The 18,938-nt window shown below is 42.2% G+C and overlaps 1 protein-coding gene across 2 annotated transcripts in view; it reads right to left on the reverse strand.

Moving 5' to 3' along the window:
• LOC132830459 (cullin-9) overlaps positions 1 to 18,938 on the reverse strand; it is a 193,471-nt gene that overhangs the window by 19,594 nt on the left and 154,939 nt on the right. For both annotated transcript variants that reach the window (XM_060848204.1, XM_060848195.1), the window contains exons 30-34: positions 14,821 to 15,199; positions 9,091 to 9,231; positions 2,541 to 2,705; positions 1,167 to 1,330; positions 68 to 161 (exon numbers count right to left, since the gene is read on the reverse strand). In XM_060848204.1, the coding sequence (XP_060704187.1) occupies positions 68 to 161; positions 1,167 to 1,330; positions 2,541 to 2,705; positions 9,091 to 9,231; positions 14,821 to 15,199 (943 nt within the window). The remainder of the gene's footprint in view (positions 1 to 67; positions 162 to 1,166; positions 1,331 to 2,540; positions 2,706 to 9,090; positions 9,232 to 14,820; positions 15,200 to 18,938) is intronic.

Raw genomic sequence — 18,938 nt, forward strand, 5'->3', positions numbered from 1 at the left:
CAAAACTAGGGATTAAAACACTGCTCTGTTACTACAATTCGGCACATTCTGACAGACAGGATCTTACCATCGCTGAGCAGTTGTAGTAATCCTTGTGTGTCGGTTTCCATGGCTTTAGGCATCTCCAGCAGAATCCGTGATTACACTTGGCACATGTCATGCTGTCAAAGTTATAGAATGAACTCATTGTGATGTACAAGACCTCAGCTTAGTTACTCCATACCCAACTAACCCTCTTTACTATTTCAACATTCTTACTGAATTCCTCTCAATGGTTACAATATCCAGAGGGTTTAAATGAAAGTTATTAAAACAGATAGATTGATTCAATAAAGCATAATTTGTAAACATTTGGCTTTTGTTGCGACTCTGGCTGGAAAGTGGGCGTAAATAGAAACAATGGCTTGGCCAAGGTACCAGGGGATATTTGTCTACCATGAAAACCAACATCTCCAGCGTGACAAAAGCAGCATGGAGATAGGCAAGTAAAAGCTAAACACTAGCCAAACAAAGCAGGATTCTCAGTGTAAAACATGTTAATATCCAGGGACATTCCTTTGGCAGAAATATGAGAGAGGATACAGTTGGATCCACAATCTGTCTGTGTGTTGCTGGTTAAAGCACAGCAGGTCAGGCAGCATCCAAGGAACAGGAAATTCGACATTTCGGGCCAGAGCCCTTCATCAGGAATGCTCTGGCCTGAAACGTCGAATTTCCTGTTCCTTGGACGCTGCCTGACCTGCTGCGCTTTTCCAGTAACACATTTTCAGCTCTGATCTCCAGCATCTGCAGACCTCACTTTCTCCTCCACAATCTGTCTCTTCTCTTCACCTGATGAGTCAACCAGTTTTTATCTGGAGATTACATCAAAGGCCAGGCAAAAGCAGGAAACACTCCTACACCCAGGTCAAAACATGTGATCCTCTCCCACAAAAGGATGTGGTGCTTGGGTCTGGTGCAGCTTTCCACAGAGATCAACAGATTTTGGCTGGGAAAAAAAACACTAGATTTTTAGAGTAAATGGAGTTTAGGTGTGGATCAGTCCTAACCAAACTGAGTGATGGTACAGGCCAAATGGTTGTCTCATTCCCTCCTCCTTGTTTTGTCCTTACTTGAAGCTCAAAGGGGAAAAACTTAAAGAAACATTTGTGTGTAAATTAACTCACTGAAGACAGCCTTCGTTTTTCTCAATCTGGGCATGGCAGCTTGGGCAGCGTTTGGAGATAAGTTTGGCTAGATGTTTGCTCTGTGCTTCCATTGTCATTCCCTCATAGTAACCACCATCATCCATCCACTGCGACATGTGGCTGCAACTAGCAGGGTAATGTGCCTGGAACAAGCAGAGCAGTAGTCGGAGCATAAGAAGTTGATGCCAGGTTCCATGGCTCCAGAATTTAAATGTAAAGTAAAAACACAATCCTGAGATAGGTACAGCCTCTGACTACAACAAATCACAATTAGCCGAGGACTGATCAATGCAAAATTCAATCATTAAAGTTCCAGGAAACACATCTAAACATCACCAGAAAAGCTTCTGTAATTGGATCAATGACAGTTTTCAGATACATTCCCTGAAAAAGTCCCCAAAATTCTTTCCTCCTCTCCATCACTGAAACAGACCTGTCACTCTCCTACCTTCACTATAATCTCTCGCCATTATCAACTGTCAACTCTCCAGAGCTAAGGAAGGACCAATCATCACCATCCAGCCAAGAACAGCTGATCAGCATTCATTGTCTGAACTCCAGGCAATAGGTGAAAACTTGGTCAAGGCATTGGATGGTCAACAGTCCACTGTGGAACTACAATCTGCCACAAGCTAGTGTCTACAAGGAGCTGGGGAAACATTAGAAGTAGGAGGAAAAGATGTTGCCCTTACAAGACCAAAACCCACATTCAAAATAGTCAAAAGCACAATGCCGGAAGAAACATCACAGAAGCACTTCACAGGAGGCTCCTAAGCACTGAGGATGTCACCTAGACAGGGGACAAAACGTCTGCAACACAAATTCCCAGCTCGGCGAACAGAATCACTACAATGAGCAACCGAGCTACAAATCTGCTCACGAAATCTTTGAAGTCAAAGCACAAGGCATGAAAAGCTCAGTTTTGCTTGAAAAAAAAAGGAGCATTTCTGTTTACTCTTGAGCTGACTCTAGATGAATACATAGCAACCCTAAGATAGCGTATTAAGCAACAGATCTCAACATAGTTGGACCCAGACTGCAGCTGAATGCTGAAAGAATGTCGCCAGCCAACACCGGGCACCCCCAAAGAGAATTTGAAATAAACCACAGAATCCACCTTGTATAACTAGGTGTCCAGATCAGGATACAAGGCAAAATTACAGGCAAAACGTCTGACCTCAAAGTAGAGAACTTGCCTGGGAAAAGGAAAACACACTTTCATTTGTATGACTCCTTTCACAATTGCAGGATATCCCAAAATATTTCACAGTTAGTGAAAACTTTTTGAAGTCTAGCATTTGTTATTATATATGTAATTGGCTATTACTTGCTTGGCATTTATACAATAGTTACCTCTGGAAAATTACAGGAGAAGCAGGAGGACCAACAGCACTTGGAACAGGTACCGACACTGCCTATCCCCTCCTTACATAGAATCTGATCACAGCCCTGCGGATTGGTGCACCAAGTGAGATTTGAACAGCATTCCACATATCCTCGCAGCAATATTTTTGAATACTGTAGAAAGAGAACAGAAAGCAGCAAGTCACTACCTTAAGGTCACAACACAACAGAATTGAAGTCACCAATCATTTGGCATGGAATTTCAGCATCTTTTCGATCTTACTTTGTTGTGCTTATTATCTGCAGATATTGGTGTATTGGTTTATATTTTCAAATTAAAATCTGTATTTACTACAGATTTTCAAGACCAGGAGGTACTTAAACTGAACATCAGTTTTGAAAAGGTTTGAGACTAAACTTGCCCGTCGGAACAGGACATGTGAAATGTTAATGAATAAGCAAATAGACTACACAGCAGAACTTCCACCAAATTAAAATCAAGAGAGTCAGAGTGGAATTAAATGGTACATTATCAAAACGTACAAGCCATCAAGGGAGGGCAATGAAATGGACACCCCACTTTCTTCAAAAAACCTCACCCTCAGGATTAGGAGTGCGGGTTGTGTGCACGTGTCTCTGTGCGCGCGTCCATAACTGTCTTTGAGAGGGTGATAGGGTTCCGCAGTGGAGTTCCTGAATTTAGACACAGACACTGAAGGAAAGGCAATATCACTTGATTACTACCTCAATGGAATTAATGTAGGTAAAGGGTACAGAGAGATCTGGGTGTTCTTGTACACCAGTCAATGAAGGCAAGCATGCAGGTACAGCAGGTAGTGAAGAAGGCTAATAGCATGCTGGCCTTCATACAAGAGGGATTGAGTATAGAAGCAAAGAGGTGCTTCTGCAGCTGTACAGGGCCCTGGTGAGACCACACCTGGAGTACTGTGTGCAGTTCTGGTCGCCAAATTTGAGGAAAGACATTCTGGCTATTGAGGGAGTGCAGCATAGGTTACAAGATCAATTCCTGGAATGGATTACCTTACACTGAAAGACTGGAGCGACTGGGCTTGTATACCCTTGAGTTTAGAAGACTGAGAGGCGATATGATTGAGACATATAAGATTATGAAAGGATTGGACACTCTGGCAGCAGGAAACATGTTTCCGCTGATGGGTGAGTGCCGAACCAGAGGACACAGCTTAAAAATACGGGGTAGACCATTTAGGACAGAGATGAGGAGAAACTTCTTCACCCAGAGAGTGGTGGCTGTGTGGAATGCTCTGCCCCAGAAGGCAGTGGAGGCCCAGTCTCTGGATTCATTTAAGAAAGAGTCGGATAGAGCTCTCAAGGATAGTGGAATCAAGGGTTATGGAATCAAGGGTTATGGAGATAAGGCAGGAAGCGGATACTGATTAGGAATGATCAGCCATGATCATATTGAATGGCGGTGCAGGCTCGAAGGGCTGAATGGCCTTCTCCTGCACCTATTGTCTTTTGTCATAAGTGAGGATGGTATGTGGTATGGAGTGGGAAGTGAAGGCATGGTGTTTCAATGCATTCACTGTCCTCGTCAATGCAGGTAATAGAAACAGCTGTAAAGTAAGATTGAAGTTGAAGAGAGAGAGTTCATCATTGGTGTTGATCTGGTGCCAACTGTGCTCTGTCTAATGGTGTTGAGCTTGAGTGTTGTTGGAGTCACACCCACCCAGGTGTTATGAAGGTGGAGGCGTGTACTGAACCTTTGAGAAAGAGTGGAAGCTGGCACGGACAGAGAGAGAGACAGCGTATGCTGAACAATTTAAAAATGTAACATTTGATTGAAACAAATAGCTGGAACTGTGTTACCATGGTACACAACAAATTCACATTTGGCTAATCAGTTTAATGTATGCCCCAGACACCAAAATCCAACCAAATTTGCATTTTTCTATTTTGAATGACATCAAACCAATGAAACGATCCAATGTTTTGGGGTAGAAAGTCGGACATTTTGAACAGTTAGAGGGAGAACAGCAAAGAGCTGTCAAGTACCAACAAAACAGCCAGCAGAATAGCTCTCTAAAAGGTACCTGTCCGTAAGAAGTTTGTGCAGCAGATTGCCAGCACTGACCCAGAGAAATCTATTAAGTTTGACATCAAAGACGATAACTAGGTTTGAAATTGACTTTGCCGTAAATTTAAGAGGGAATTTATTGGATCAGTATTGTAAAGTGACGTGGGTAAGAAATAGGTTCAAGAGCAATCAGTTATAAATCGTTGTTGTTTAATGTTCTCTTTTGGACTTAAAAATTAAAGAAAAAATTTTAAGTTTTAATAGTGGTATTTTGAATAGTTCTTTGCCTTGTGAAATTTAACAGATTAGAAGAGCTTTTTGGAAGACAGGAGGTAAGTTGTTTGACTCAAAATTTCTAGCCTCTGACCTGTTCATGAAGCCAGAGTATTTTATTTCTGCTGCAGTTGAGTTTCTGGTCAATGATCAATTTAAATATAAACATGACACATTCTGAACTGAAGTTGATGATTATGTCATTGAACCCTGGACCCAATTTCTTGGTAGTTATTTCTCCAGGAATGGGGTGTATGCAAAGCACAGGTACATCACAATAATCACAATGTTCAATATAACAGAAGTGAATGGGAGAGGATGCTATACGATCACCACTTCCAGGATTCCCAACAAAACAAATCCATTCGAGGACTCATGACAAACGAGGTCATTCCTGTTGAAATTTCTGACAAATTGGGATAGTTCTCCTGGACTCCCACCAAACAGGACTCATGTAAAATAAAGTCATCATTTAGAATCATAGAAATGTACAGCTTGGAAACAGACCCTTCAGTCCAACATGTCCAAGCCGACCAGATATCCTAAATTAATCTTGTCCCATTTGTCAGCACCTGGTCTATATCCCTCCAAACCCTTCCCATTCATATACCCATCCAGGTGCCTTTTAAATGCTCTAATTGTACCAGCCTCCTCCACCATTTCCTCTGGCAGTTCATTCCATACATGCACCACCTGCTGCATGAAAAGGTCGCCCTTTAGGTCTCTTTTAACTCTTTCTCCTCATACCATTAACTTACAGCCTCTAGTCTTGGAGTGTCACCAACAGAACAAATTTAATTCCTGAGTTAAAAGTCACAATGCCAAGTTATGTCCAACAGGTTTATCTGGAAGCACTGACTTCTGGAGCACTGCTCCTTCATCAGGTGGTTGTGGAGTATAAGATCATACAACACACAATTTATACCAAAAGATTACAGTGTGATGCCACTGAAATTAAGGATTAAAAAACCTGGATTGTTTGTTAAAACTTTCATCTTTTTAGAATGAGCATCTTAGTTTCGGTTCTTTCATATGTAAAATCACAAAACTTTTTTTTTAAAAAGTTACATTCTCAAGTTAGCTTGAACAATAGGTGCTGCGGCAGCTCAGATACTGCTTTGAAGGTGGAAGGTGAAAGTCTGTTTGTGTCCCAATACTCAGACCGATTCTATTTCTAAAATGGAATTTACAGAATCTTGAATGGATTCATTCAGTTTTGAGCAAAATAAAATGTAATTCTGCAAGTACAACTTCACTCCACAAATTGTGTGCACGTACTGGGGAGACAGAGTAAGTGCGAGCATGTTATTTGGGGGGGTGGAATGTGAGTGTGTGTGTGTGTAATGGGGTGGGTTTGTGTGTGAGGGATGTATGTATGAGAGCATATGGAAGAGAGTCTGAGAGAGCTTTTGATAGTGTAGTGGTCACTTGTAGTGTGACATGAACCCAATGTCCTGGTTGAGGCCATCCCCATAGGTATCAAACTTGGCTATCAGCTTCTGCTCAGCCACTCTGCATTGTTGCTTGTCCCGAAGACTGCCTTGGAGGATGGTCACCCAAAGGTCCAAGGCCAAATGTCCCAGACCGCTTAAGTGTTCCCTGACTGGGAGGGAACACTGCTGGCTAGTGATTGTTGTGCGGAGTGCAGTCATCCATTGCTGTAGCCTCTGCTTGGTCTCAGCTGAAAATGTGTTGCTGGTTAAAGCACAGCAGGTTAGGCAGCATCCAAGGAATAGGAAATGGACGTTTCGGGCATAAGCCCTTCATCAGGAATGCCTCATTCCTGATGAAGGGCTTATGCCCGAAACGTCCATTTCCTATTCCTTGGATGCTGCCTAACCTGCTGTGCTTTAACCAGCAACACATTTTCAGCTGTGATCTCCAGCATCTGCAGACCTCATTTTTTACCCTCTGCTTGGTCTCACCCTGCCTCAGGGAATCCGGGAGTAGAGAAACTATGCCATGTTCTTTGCAGCCTGCAACACATTATCAATGACGATGGGCAACTCACCAAGACCTTCCCCATACCTCCACTTTAAATAACCATTAAACTTCAAACAGATCATTGTTTGCAGAAAACTGCCCAGCCTTCAGGACAACACCGTCCAATCCTGTTACAATAGACACTGCAAGACATGTCGACACGCATACCACCATGTACACGACAGGTACTCGTGTCAGAGTCAGAGATGTACAGCATGGAAATAGACCCTTTGGTCCAACCCATCCATGCCAACCAGATATCCCAACCCAATCTAGTCCCACCTGCCAGCAGCTGGCCCATATCCCTCCAAACCCTTCCTATTCATATACCTATCCAAATGCCTCTTAAATGTTGCAATTGTTCCAGCCTCCACCACATCCTCTGGCAGGTCATTCCATACACGTACCACCCTCTGCGTGAAAAAGTTGCCCCTTGGGTCTCTTTCATATCTTTCCCCTCTCACCCTAAACCTATGCCCTCTAGTTCTGGACTCCCCGACCTGAGGGAAAAGACTTTGTCTATTTATCCCATCCATGCCCCTCAATTTTGTAAACCTCTACAAGGTCATCCCTCAGCCTCTGACGCTCCAGGGAAAACAGCCCCAGCCTGTTCAGCCTCTCCCTGTAGCTCAAACCCTCCAACCCTGGCAACATCCTTGTAAATATTTTCTGAACCATTTCAAGTTTCACAACATCTTTCTGTCTTGGCCAACATTGTCTATCTCATACACTGCAGGCCTGGAGGTGAGACCGAGCAGAGGCTACAGCAACGGATGAATGGATACCACACAAAGAGACAGGAGTGTTCCTTCCCAGTCGGAGAACACTTCAGCAGTCCAGGACATTCGACTTAGAACCTTCAGGTGACCATCCTGCAAGGCAGACTTTGGGACAGGCAACAACGCAAAGTGGCCAGGCTGAGGCTGATAGCCAAGTTCGGTACTCACGGGGATGGCCTCAACCAGGACCTTGGGTTCATGTCACACGACAGGTGACCCCACTGCACTACACACACACACACACACACACACACACACACACACACTCGCGTGCGCAAGCACACACACATGCAGAACATCTCTCACTCATACGCTCAGACACACACACTCTCTTATACCCCATAACACACACATTTTGTCTCAGACACTCCCATGCTCACACTCACTGTCTCCCCTACATGCACAGTTTGTGAGGGGAATTTGTACCTGCAGAACTACGTTTTATTTTACTCAAAAATACAAACCTCCATGTAAGATCTGTAAATCCCACTTTAGAAATAGAATCAGTCTGATTATTGGGACACAGATTGACTTCAACCTCACACCTTCAATGCATTATCTGAGCTGAGATGGCGCGTATTGTTTAAAGCTAACATGAGAATGTTACTTTTTTTAAAAAGTTCTGGATTTTACATATGAAAGAACCAAAACAAGGATGGCTATTCTAAAAGATGAAATACTTAACAAAAAATCCAGGTTTTTTTCAATATATAATTCCAGTGGCATCACACTGTGATCTTTTGCTATAAATTCTGTGTCGTCCAATCTTATACTCCACAACCACCTAATGACTGAGCAGCACTCCAAAAGTTAGTGCTCCCGAATAAATCTGTTCGACTATAACCTGGTGTTGTGAGATTTTTAACTTTGTTCACCCCAGTCCAACAGTGGCACCTCTAAATCATGTATAACCGAGGTCAGCACCAAGGCCCCCCCTATACTGACCTTGTCCCACACTGGAGGTGTGGGGCCCTCAGGTTTAACTCCCTATAATTCCCAACTCCTTACCCTGTCTCTCTAATGAGAGCACAGCCCTCTGGGACTATGGCCACTTTACCTCCATACTATCTGGAAGTAACAGGACAGTTGATACATGGCAACACCAGCACCTGTAAGTTCCTGTTGAAGGAACATGTCACCATTTCTCTCGTGTTGGTGAATCAAACTCCCTGCCAAATAGCACTGTGTATGCTCCCATATTCCAACTACTGCATTGCTTCACGAAGACACTCATCAGCAGCTTCCCCAGTGGCATGGGGGTTGGGCAATAAACAGTGACCAAACAGCAAAGCTCGTATCCCAGGAACAAATAAAGAAAATGCAAAATAAAATGGTTTGCCTTCATTCCTAATGATCTAGGACGATTACATTGCTTAGAACAAAACATGGACTGAGAAACAACTGAACTGAAACAAATATGTTTTCATTTTTATTTCAATTAACTGTCTTAACAAAGCTAATGTCTTACCTTGGCTGCAATCTCACTGTCGCTTATAATAGACGAGATAAACTCATTGGTTGGCTGTGCAGGGCAGTCAGAGATTGGGCAAGTACAATTCTGCACCAGGTTTTGCTCAATTCTCGTTATTAAATACTCTTTCCAGCAGGACTGAGGACACAAAGATCAAGACAACATCAAAATATAAACACCACTATTGGATAGAATCATTGCTCTGTTCTATGCAGGTCCAAATTGAGTTAAGCAACACCACTCCTTTCTGGTCAGGAAGATTGAAATTGGATAAAGTATGGCTCCTCGTGCTCCAATAGAAAGCTCCAAAGGAAACTTTACAAGAGTGAATGAATTAGTGAGCAGGACTGAAATCCAGCTTTGAACAACAGTCAGACCCACAATAGACCAAGACAACATCTTCAAGCTTGAATGTCAAATTCAGGAAACATATTGGTTACACACCTGAGACACATTTCCCAAACACTTAGACCAAGGTATTGGATTTATTTAACCAACAGATGGATGTTGCAACAGAAATGGCAAGTTCTCTGCAATCAGACAGCTCAATGGCATTTTTGTTTAATGGAGCTCATGACCTCAGTATGCTAACAGGAGATTTACTGATTGAGTGAGATCAGTTTTTATTGATTACAGTTATAGAGTCATAGACATGTACAGCATGGAAACAGACCCTTTGGTCCAACTTGTCCATGCCAACCAGATATCCCAACCCAACCTAGTCCCACCTACCATCAACTGGCCAATATCCCTCCAAACCCTTCCTATTCATATACCCATCCAAATGCCTCTTAAATGTTGCAATTATACTAGCCTCCACCACTTCCTCTGGCAGCTCATTCCATACACGTACCACCCTGTGTGTGAAAAGGTTGCCCCTTAGGTCTCTTTTATATCTTTCCCCTCTCACCCTAAACCTATACCTTCTAATTCTGGACTCTCCTACCCCAAGAAAAAAAACTGTCAATTTATGAATTTATAAACCTCTATAAAGTTACCCCTCAGCCTCCGACACTCCAGGGAAAACAGCCCTGGCCTATTCAACCTCTCTCTATAGCTCAAATCCTCCATCCCTGGCAAAATCCTTGTAAATCTTTTCTGAACTCTTTCAAGTTTCACAACATTTTTCCGATAGGAAGGAGACCAGAATTGCACGCAATATTCCAACAGTGGCCTAACCAATGTCCTGTATAGCCAAATGATCTCCCAACCCCTATAGTCACTGCTCTGTCCAATAAAGGAAAGCATACCAAACACCTTCTTCACTACCTTATCTACCTGTGACTCCACTTTCAAGGAGCTATGAATCTGCACTCTAAGGTCTCTCTGTTCAGCAACACTCTCAAGGTCCTTACCATTAAGTGTACAAGTGCTGCTAAGATTTGTTTTCCCAAAATGCAGCACCTTGCATGTATCTAAATTAAATTCCATCGGCCATTTCTCAACCCATTGGCCCATCTGATCAAGATCCCGTTGTAGTTCTTTGCTGTCCACTACGCCTCCAATTTTGGTGTCATCTGCAAACTTACTAACTATACCTCTACTGCTCGTATCCAAATCATTTATACATATGATGAAAAGTAGTGGACCCAAGTTCATGGTTTGAAACGTCGAGAAATGAGCAATTCCAGACCACACAATGAATCTGGATGGGTTGTGAAATGTCTGCTGTTTGGCAACAGACTTATTGTGGATAAGTGGAGGACAGTGGGACTAGAAACAAACAGAAAAGCTATAAACTAGATGGCTACAAGTTGTAGAATGCAAGAGAATAGAATTCTGGGATGTTGCATGTAAGACACTGAAATCAAATGAATAGTATACTGTGGAAGAAAATGAGGTCACAGGACTCTTAATAAGTCACATCAGAGGGATGAATTCTGACTGGGTAGAAGCTAGCATATTCACTGGTTTTCACCACGCCTGGGATTCTGTGAATAATTCGATTGCTGTTATACAAATCAGAGATAGCGCAGAACAGGAAAATCAAACTATTACCTGATGTTTAAATACTTATGAAGGGAATCGTTAATCCAACAATTGTCAATTACCGAATAGTCTAGATCCAAAGTACTTGCTCTTAAGCTTAAAAAAAACAGTAGATCGCAGAGAATGATATTCACATAGATTATTCCTTTGAACGCTTTTCCTGCATGCTGTTTTGGAATTTAGGGTGATATATAGGACCAGAAAGAAGCAATCAGTGTGTCTGGGCATCCCCAAAACTGACCCCTTTCAATTCTCCTTAAAAAATAGAAGGAGGCACAAAGAATTTTAAAGGATGAATTAAGGGATGGTCCATTGAAAAGGATCACTTTTGATATGTTCACACAAACTAGTTTTTTTTTCCTAATCTTGTATTTATCTTCCTATAACATAGCAAACTGGGTGGCACGGTGGTTAGCACTGCTGCCTCACAGCGCCTGAGACCCGGGTTCAATTCCCGACTCAGGCGACCGACTGTGTGGCGTTTGCACGTTCTCCCCGTGTCTGCGTGGGTTTCCTCTGGGTGCTCCGGTTTCCTCCCACAGTCCAAAGATGTGCAGGTCAGGTGAATTGGCCATGCTAAATTGCCCGTAGTGTTAGGTAAGGGGTAAATGTAGGGGTATGGGTGGGTTGCGCTTCGGCGGCTCAGTGTGGACTTGTTGGGCCGAAGGGCCTGTTTCCACACTGTAAGTAATCTAATCTAATCTAAACTTTATTTTAACTAGCATCCTCAATAAAAAGAGAAAAATTATACAACTGAAATATCAAAGGTTTATTGTATTATCACAATCTCAGAGCAGTCAGAGAGTGAGAAGGCTCTCTGCCAGTAAGATTTATTTAAGGCAAAACTGCATTGTTATTTAAGTGATTTATGCTGCAAATAAAGTATAACAGTGATGTGATATCCCCTGCATTATGTTTCTATCACTTACTCTGTGTTTTTACATTGATTATGTGGACCTCTTGATCAATTGGAACATTTAATCAATTGGTGCCACAGGTGCACGTTAATAAAAAGTTAGCTTTACTAAATTCAGAAAACATTTTGGTGGGAAATGGTGCTACGATTATCCAGGCAATGAATTCAAAGAAATTATTTAACATTTCAAGTCTACATGACTCTTCATCAGAAGTGAAGTGGCTCTGAAGAAGTGTCATCTCAACTCAACACGTTAGCTCGCTTTCTCTCCATGAGTGCTGCCTGACCTGCTGGAATCACCACTACATTTTTGGTTTCAGTACAGATTCCAGCAACTGCAGTAGCTTGCTCCTTCAAAGAAATAATTTGTTGCATCTAATTATGACTAATCTATCACATAAGTGTTTTGATTAAAGGTGACAGATCTGAAATGTAATGTTTTTTCTTTCTACAGAAGTTGTCTGACCTGCTGAGTATTTCCAGCATTTTCTGCTTTTATTTCATCTTTCACACTTCGGTTGTGCCATGGTTACTGCACAAACAGGCAGAGCAGCAACTCTTCACTGTCATGTCACCTTGCACTATTTCCTGGTTCAGATTACTTAAGGACAGGGCCACCTTGTGGACAATTGCTAAATTTAAGGAACACAAACAACCTCTCCAATCTCAAGATGTAAGGCTTTACAGGGGCACCAAATTTCCACTTTACATCGAGTTCTCAATTTGAGGTCACAATCAGCACTCAAATCAGAAAATATGATCATACAGTACAGAAAAGGCCATTCTGCCCAAGTTTGTACTACTGAGAATAAATTAAATCTACAAGAGTTGCACTTTCCAGCACTAGGCCTTGAATATTATGACTCTTCAAGTTCTCATTGCAATAGTTTTTAAAGGTTGTGAAGTTTCTCACCTTGACTACCCTCCCAAGAAGTGCATTCCAGGCCCTATCACACTGGTGAAAACTGTTCACGCACTCAGTGAAACAACTTTTCCTCAAGTCTCCTCTGAACCTCCTGCCTTTCATGTTAGAAGTATGCCTCTTTGTTACTGACTCCACAACTAAGGACAACAGCTGCTTGCTATCCACGCTATCCACAGGCCTCAATTTTATACACACAACTTTTTAAATGTAATCAAATACCACAACTGGCTTTACCAATTGTGAACTCAAGTGGTGAGGGGGGGAAGCCAGGGTTTGTGCTCTTCATTCTTCAGTAGCCTGAATATGTCAAAAGGCGACAAGACAGGTTTACTGTGACCCAGACTGCTCATGTAAGCTTACTAATACATACCTGTGTGAATCACAGATGAGGATTGACCACTTGTGTGTGGTACCATTATGGAGCACAGAGCCAGAGTCATTGGAAAAGAACACAACTGAAGCTTAAATAAAAAAACCCAATTAATATTTATCAACTGACTTACACTGCTGTGATGAAACAGTTCTCATTGTCTAAAAAACACATGGTACATCAATAGATTCCAGATCTTCTAGTCTTTGCATTGCGTACAGGTGCAAGGAAGGCTTACTGTAATTGTATAATTCCTGAGTAACACCTAGACTATTGTGCAGAGATTTGAGATTAGATTAGATTCCCTCCAGTGTAGAAACAGGCCCTTCAGCCCAACAAGTCCACCCTGACCCTCTGAAGAGCAACCCACCTAGACTCATTTACCCCTACACCTAACACTACGGACAATTTTGCACAGCCAATTCACCTAACCTGCACATCTTTGGACTGTGGGAGGAAACCCACGCAGACACTAGGAGAACGTGCAAACTCCACCCAGACTGTAGCCCGAGCGGGAATTGATCCCGGGTCCCTGATGCTGTGAGGCAGCATGCTAACCACTGAGCCACCATGCCGTGGTCATCTAATCTAAGAAAAGAAATACTTGCCATTAGCGGGACTGCAGTTCAAATTCACCAGGCTAATTCCTGGGATGACAGCTTGGATCAACTAGGCCTATTTCACTGGAATTTTGAAAAATGATAGTCTCATTGAAATGTATAAATCTCAGTGTTGGACAGATTGGACGGAGGGATAATGACAGGAGGTTCAGAATGAAGATTCATGGTCAAGGATATGAAGTAATTCATTTATTACAGAGACATGGAGAATTTCTTCACTCAGAGGGTAGTGAGCCTGTGGAACTCACCCCCGACAGATAAACATAGAGATTAGATCATTGAATATAGTTTAAAAAGAGACAGATTTCTCGATACTGAAGGTGTCAAGGAGAATGGGAGAGAGCAGGAGTAGGGCATTGAACCACAAATATAATCAATAACGAAGGGTCTCAATGGCCTACTCTTGCTCCTACTTTCTTTGCGAGTTACTATAGTTAAATTTGAAATTAGAAACTCTCCTCAGACTTTTGAATCTACAATCAGCTACTGAATTTGTGGTTGTGCCCAGGGTCATTCTCATAACTCCCACTTTCAGTCAGATGGTCAGCCCTGTTTAGAAACATCATTCCACCCATCCAACAAAGCAGAAAACTGGATAAGGTTTGTATTCCAACTCTCAATTCTCCATCTATTAACAACAGTTGATAGTCTTGGTCGATTCTCAATTCTTTCCCTCCTCTCTGTTCTCGCTGGTGGTGGTTTTGGGACGGAGGGGTGCTCTTCCAAGTCTTCCTTCCCTCCTAAAATGTACAGGCTTTAAAACCAATACACTATTACCTGACCACTACAATCTCAGTGTTGCATTGCACAGCATCGGTACTGGATGTTCATTCAGCTTTCTGACAATATGGCATAAATTGTACAATGATCAGCATAACATCTCAAAATGTACTTTAACAGGACTCACCTTACAGCAGTAGTGCATGCAGCAAAGAGTGGGAGCAGCTTCACTTTCATTACTAAGTAGGTTTAGACAAACAGGACACTGGGTGATGGGGCTGTTAAATGTTTGTGGGTTCCGGACCTGAAGTCCCGCCGCCAACAGGAGGACCTCGCGATCTTCAGCATATCGCTGCACCAACAAGTCAACGTTCCACTTGCTGTGCATGAGCAAGTGCTGCGCCATATCAGTAGAGATGCTGAGCGTGTCTGCAACCTGCAGGACAGTCTGGTTCATCAACTGCTGCACCTCCTCTTGATTCATGGTTCGGCCCATTGACATGAGCACCGTCTCCAACACTCCTTCTTCTGAGCTCTGTGACCCAGCCTCAAAACCGCTGTCAAAGCTTAAGACAAACCAAAGAAAATAAATCATTTAGCCCCATAAGCACCGAATCACCAGTGCAGATTCCAAACCATCAGCCACACATTCCACACTAACTGGAATAAATGTCTAACACTGGACTTTAAAAACCCAAGGTGCTGACAGGATGAAATGTTCAGCTGGGGCCCAGACTGGCTACTCAGCAGGCAGAGTTCTTCCAGCAGACTGGTCACATCCATTCCTCAACTGTGCCCATCACTAAACCTGGTCTACTGGTCCACGTGCACCAACACTGCTGGTGGGATCTTGCTATGCCTAATTTGGTTGTGGGCCTGGCCCATAAAACAATGACTACGTATTTTACATCAACTGGCTGTGAAGCACACTGGCAGATGTGACATGAAAGGCATTTTATAAATTCAAGTTCAATTATTAGCTCTTTATGATTGGAGGAAAATTGTCAATTGACGGAAATTTCAGATCATCCTTGGCATAAAACTTTAATTTGTTTTTCTCTCCACAGATGATGCCTAACCAGCTGAATATTTCAAGCATTTTTCTATTCATTATTAAAATGAGGCTTAAATGCATTGTTTTCACTGTGGAGGAAGAAACAACACTCTAACATTTTAAATAAACCTAAAAAAGTCAAAAACTGGAATGAAATGAATTTGAAAGATATTCCTAGTAAATAGAGGGTCATCAGTTTAATGTTGCTGTTGGGTAAGATTTTAGGAACTGTAATCAGGAAAAAGTTAAGTGTTGGAGAGGTTTGAATTGGCCAGCACAGATTTACTTAAAGGCAAGCTGGGCTAAGCTAATTAATATTTTGTTGAATAAAGCTGGTGCTATTAAAAGAAATGCAGTGTATGCTGTCAATCTGGGTTTTAAGAAAACCTTTGGCAAAGGAGCTGACAAAAGGAAAATTAACTTTTCCAAACTTTCTGGACAAGCTTCAAATACTGCACCCAGTTCTAATCACCACACTTAAGGTTGTGAGGGTTCCCAAGAGGGTGTAAGAAGAGATTCCCAGAATGGTTCCTGTAATGAGGAATTTTAGCCACAGGGTTACATTGGAGAAGCTGGGGTTGCAATCCTTGGAGCAAAGCAGACTGAAGGTAGATTTTATGGATGTGTAGAAGATCCTGACCAGTTTAGAAAGGAAAACAAGGGTGTTCTCATTAGTTGATGGTTCAATGACTGCAGACACAGGCTTAAGGTTTTGGGTAAGAGATACAGAGAAGGTGTGCTAGCAACATGGTTGATGGAAGTAAAGATCATGAACCATTTCAAAAGGAAACTGAATAGGTACGTCTGGGAAAACCTGCAGAATGAGGAGATAGGACAGGGGAATAAGACTAGATTCCTCTATAGAAAGCCAGGACGGGCAGCATGGGCAAAATGCTTTTATGGCCAAGGTTTGACAGTAATGGAGGAAGTCATGGGTTAAAGAGGAGCAAATTTCAAGACAATGATCAGTTTCAGAGCGAACTATCAAATAAATAATGAACCTGAGAATATTTGAAAATTATGAAAGAATTGGTCACTAGTCAGTCCAGATCTTAAAAGTAGAGTCACAGGTAGACAGAGTGAAGGGGGCGTTTGGTATGCTTGCCTTTGTTAATCAGTGCATTGAGTATAGGAGTTGGGAAGTTATGCTGTGATTGTACAGGACATTGGTTAGGCCACTTTTAGAATACTGCATTCAATTCTTGACTCCCTGCTACAGGAAACATTGTGAAACTTGAAAAGGGTTCAGAAGAGATTTACAAGGATGTTGCCAGGTTGAAGGATTTGAGCTATAGGGAGAGGCTGAATAGGCTGGGACTGTTTTCCCTGGAGCATCACAGCCTGAGGGGAAACCATATAGAAGTTTATAAAGTCATATGGGACATGGACAGGGTGAATATACAAGATCTTTTTCTCAGGCTAGCGGAGTCCAAAAACCAGAAGGCACAGGTTTAAGGTAAAAGGAGAAAGATTTAAAAAGGACCCAAGGGGCAACTTTTTCACGTAGAGTGAGGTGCGTGTATGGAATGAGCTGCCAGAGGAAGCGGTAATGGTTGGTACAATTACGATATTTAAAAAGCCTCTGGATGGGCATAAGAATAGGAAAGGGATATGGCCAAAGGGTTGGTTTCAATGCTGTATATCTCGGTGACTCAATACTGTGAACAATTTTGGGTCCCTTATCTGAGCAATGATACACTGACAGTAGAAGTCGAGAGAAGGTTCACTTGCTTAATCTCAGGTAAGGAAGAACTGTATTATCAGGAGAGGTTGATTAAGTTGGCTCTGTACTTGTTTGAGTTGAGAAACATTTATTCTTAGGAAGCTTGACAGGTTAGATTTGGAGAGGCTGCTCCCGCTTGTGGGAAAGTCTAAGACCAGAGGGCAAAATCGGAGAGTGAGGAGTTGTCTAGTTATTAGAAATAGGATTTTGTTTTCCTCTCAGAATGGAGTGAATCTGTAGAATTCTTCAGCGCAGAGATCCATCAAAGCTGAGTCTAGATGTGCAAAGCTGTGGTACACAGATTTTTAATCAGTAAGGGAGTCAAGGGTTATGGGAAAAATGCACTGAATGCAAAAGTGGGCTTGATGGGCTGAATGGCCTGCTGCTGTTCCTATGTCTAATGGTCTATTCAGGGAGTAGCACCTTCCAACTGGAAAACTACAAGCATCACTTCCTTGTTAAGGAATGGAGAAGAAAGATCACCCAATTGAGAAAGGAAACGTTTTGACAATTATACGTAGAGATATTACAAGACACTAGGACAGTGTGATAGCACAATGGGACATGTAGCAGCTGAATGAGGATACTTATAGGTTTATGAATTCAAGTAATGCTTGGCTAATCTCATTAAATATTCCAATCAGTAGCATGGTACATACGGATGTCTATGGATGGTCTGCACAAAGACCTCTGAAAAGTTAGAGAGAAAGTGACCCGAGAGATTTATAAAATCATGAGGGGCAGAGATAGGATAAATAGACAAGGTCTTTTCCCGGGTGCGAGAGTCCAGGACTAGAGGGCAGAAGTTTAGGTTTGGGGGGAGGGAGGAATTTAAAAGGGACCCAAGGGACAACTTTTTCACAAAGAGGGTGGTGTCTGCATGGAATGAGCTGCCAGAGGAAGTGGTAGAGGTGGTATAATTACAACATTTAAAAAGGTATCTGAATGGGTATACGAGTAGGAAGGGTTTAGAGGGATGTGGGCCAAGTGCTGGCAAATGGGATGAGATTAGATTAGGATATCTAGTTGGAGCGAAGGGTCTATTTATGTGCTGTGCTCTATGACAAGAGATCACAACAAAGAAGAAAACAACTGGATTTGCAAGTGACCTTGAGAGGCAGTTTGATATTGTTGAAGTTTGGGGAACAGTGAGCAGGATAAAAGCTTAGCTTTCTCATTGACCAGATGTGACAGGTCCTTCCTCTGTTCCCTGCACTGAACATTTCCTTAAAACCATATATATGGCTATTGAAAGAGGGAGTTGTGCACCTCAAAACTGAAGATGACACTAAGTTAGGAGGCACACTAAGTTGAAATTAGGAGGTTACAATGTGATGCAAACCAAGAGTGGGCAAATCTAAGGCAAATATGACTGAGGTCATCCACTTTGAACAAGAAAAAGTTGAAAAATGCTCATGGTGCAACTTGGGCCTTAAAAACCAAAGTTATTTGAATGGCGAGGTATACCTTTTATCTCAAAACACTTCAGAAACAAAAAAAGTGGTTTTATTTTATAGAATCTTGATCA

This window comes from Hemiscyllium ocellatum, chromosome 3, assembly GCF_020745735.1.
Source record: "Hemiscyllium ocellatum isolate sHemOce1 chromosome 3, sHemOce1.pat.X.cur, whole genome shotgun sequence".
Lineage (NCBI taxonomy): Eukaryota > Metazoa > Chordata > Chondrichthyes > Orectolobiformes > Hemiscylliidae > Hemiscyllium > Hemiscyllium ocellatum.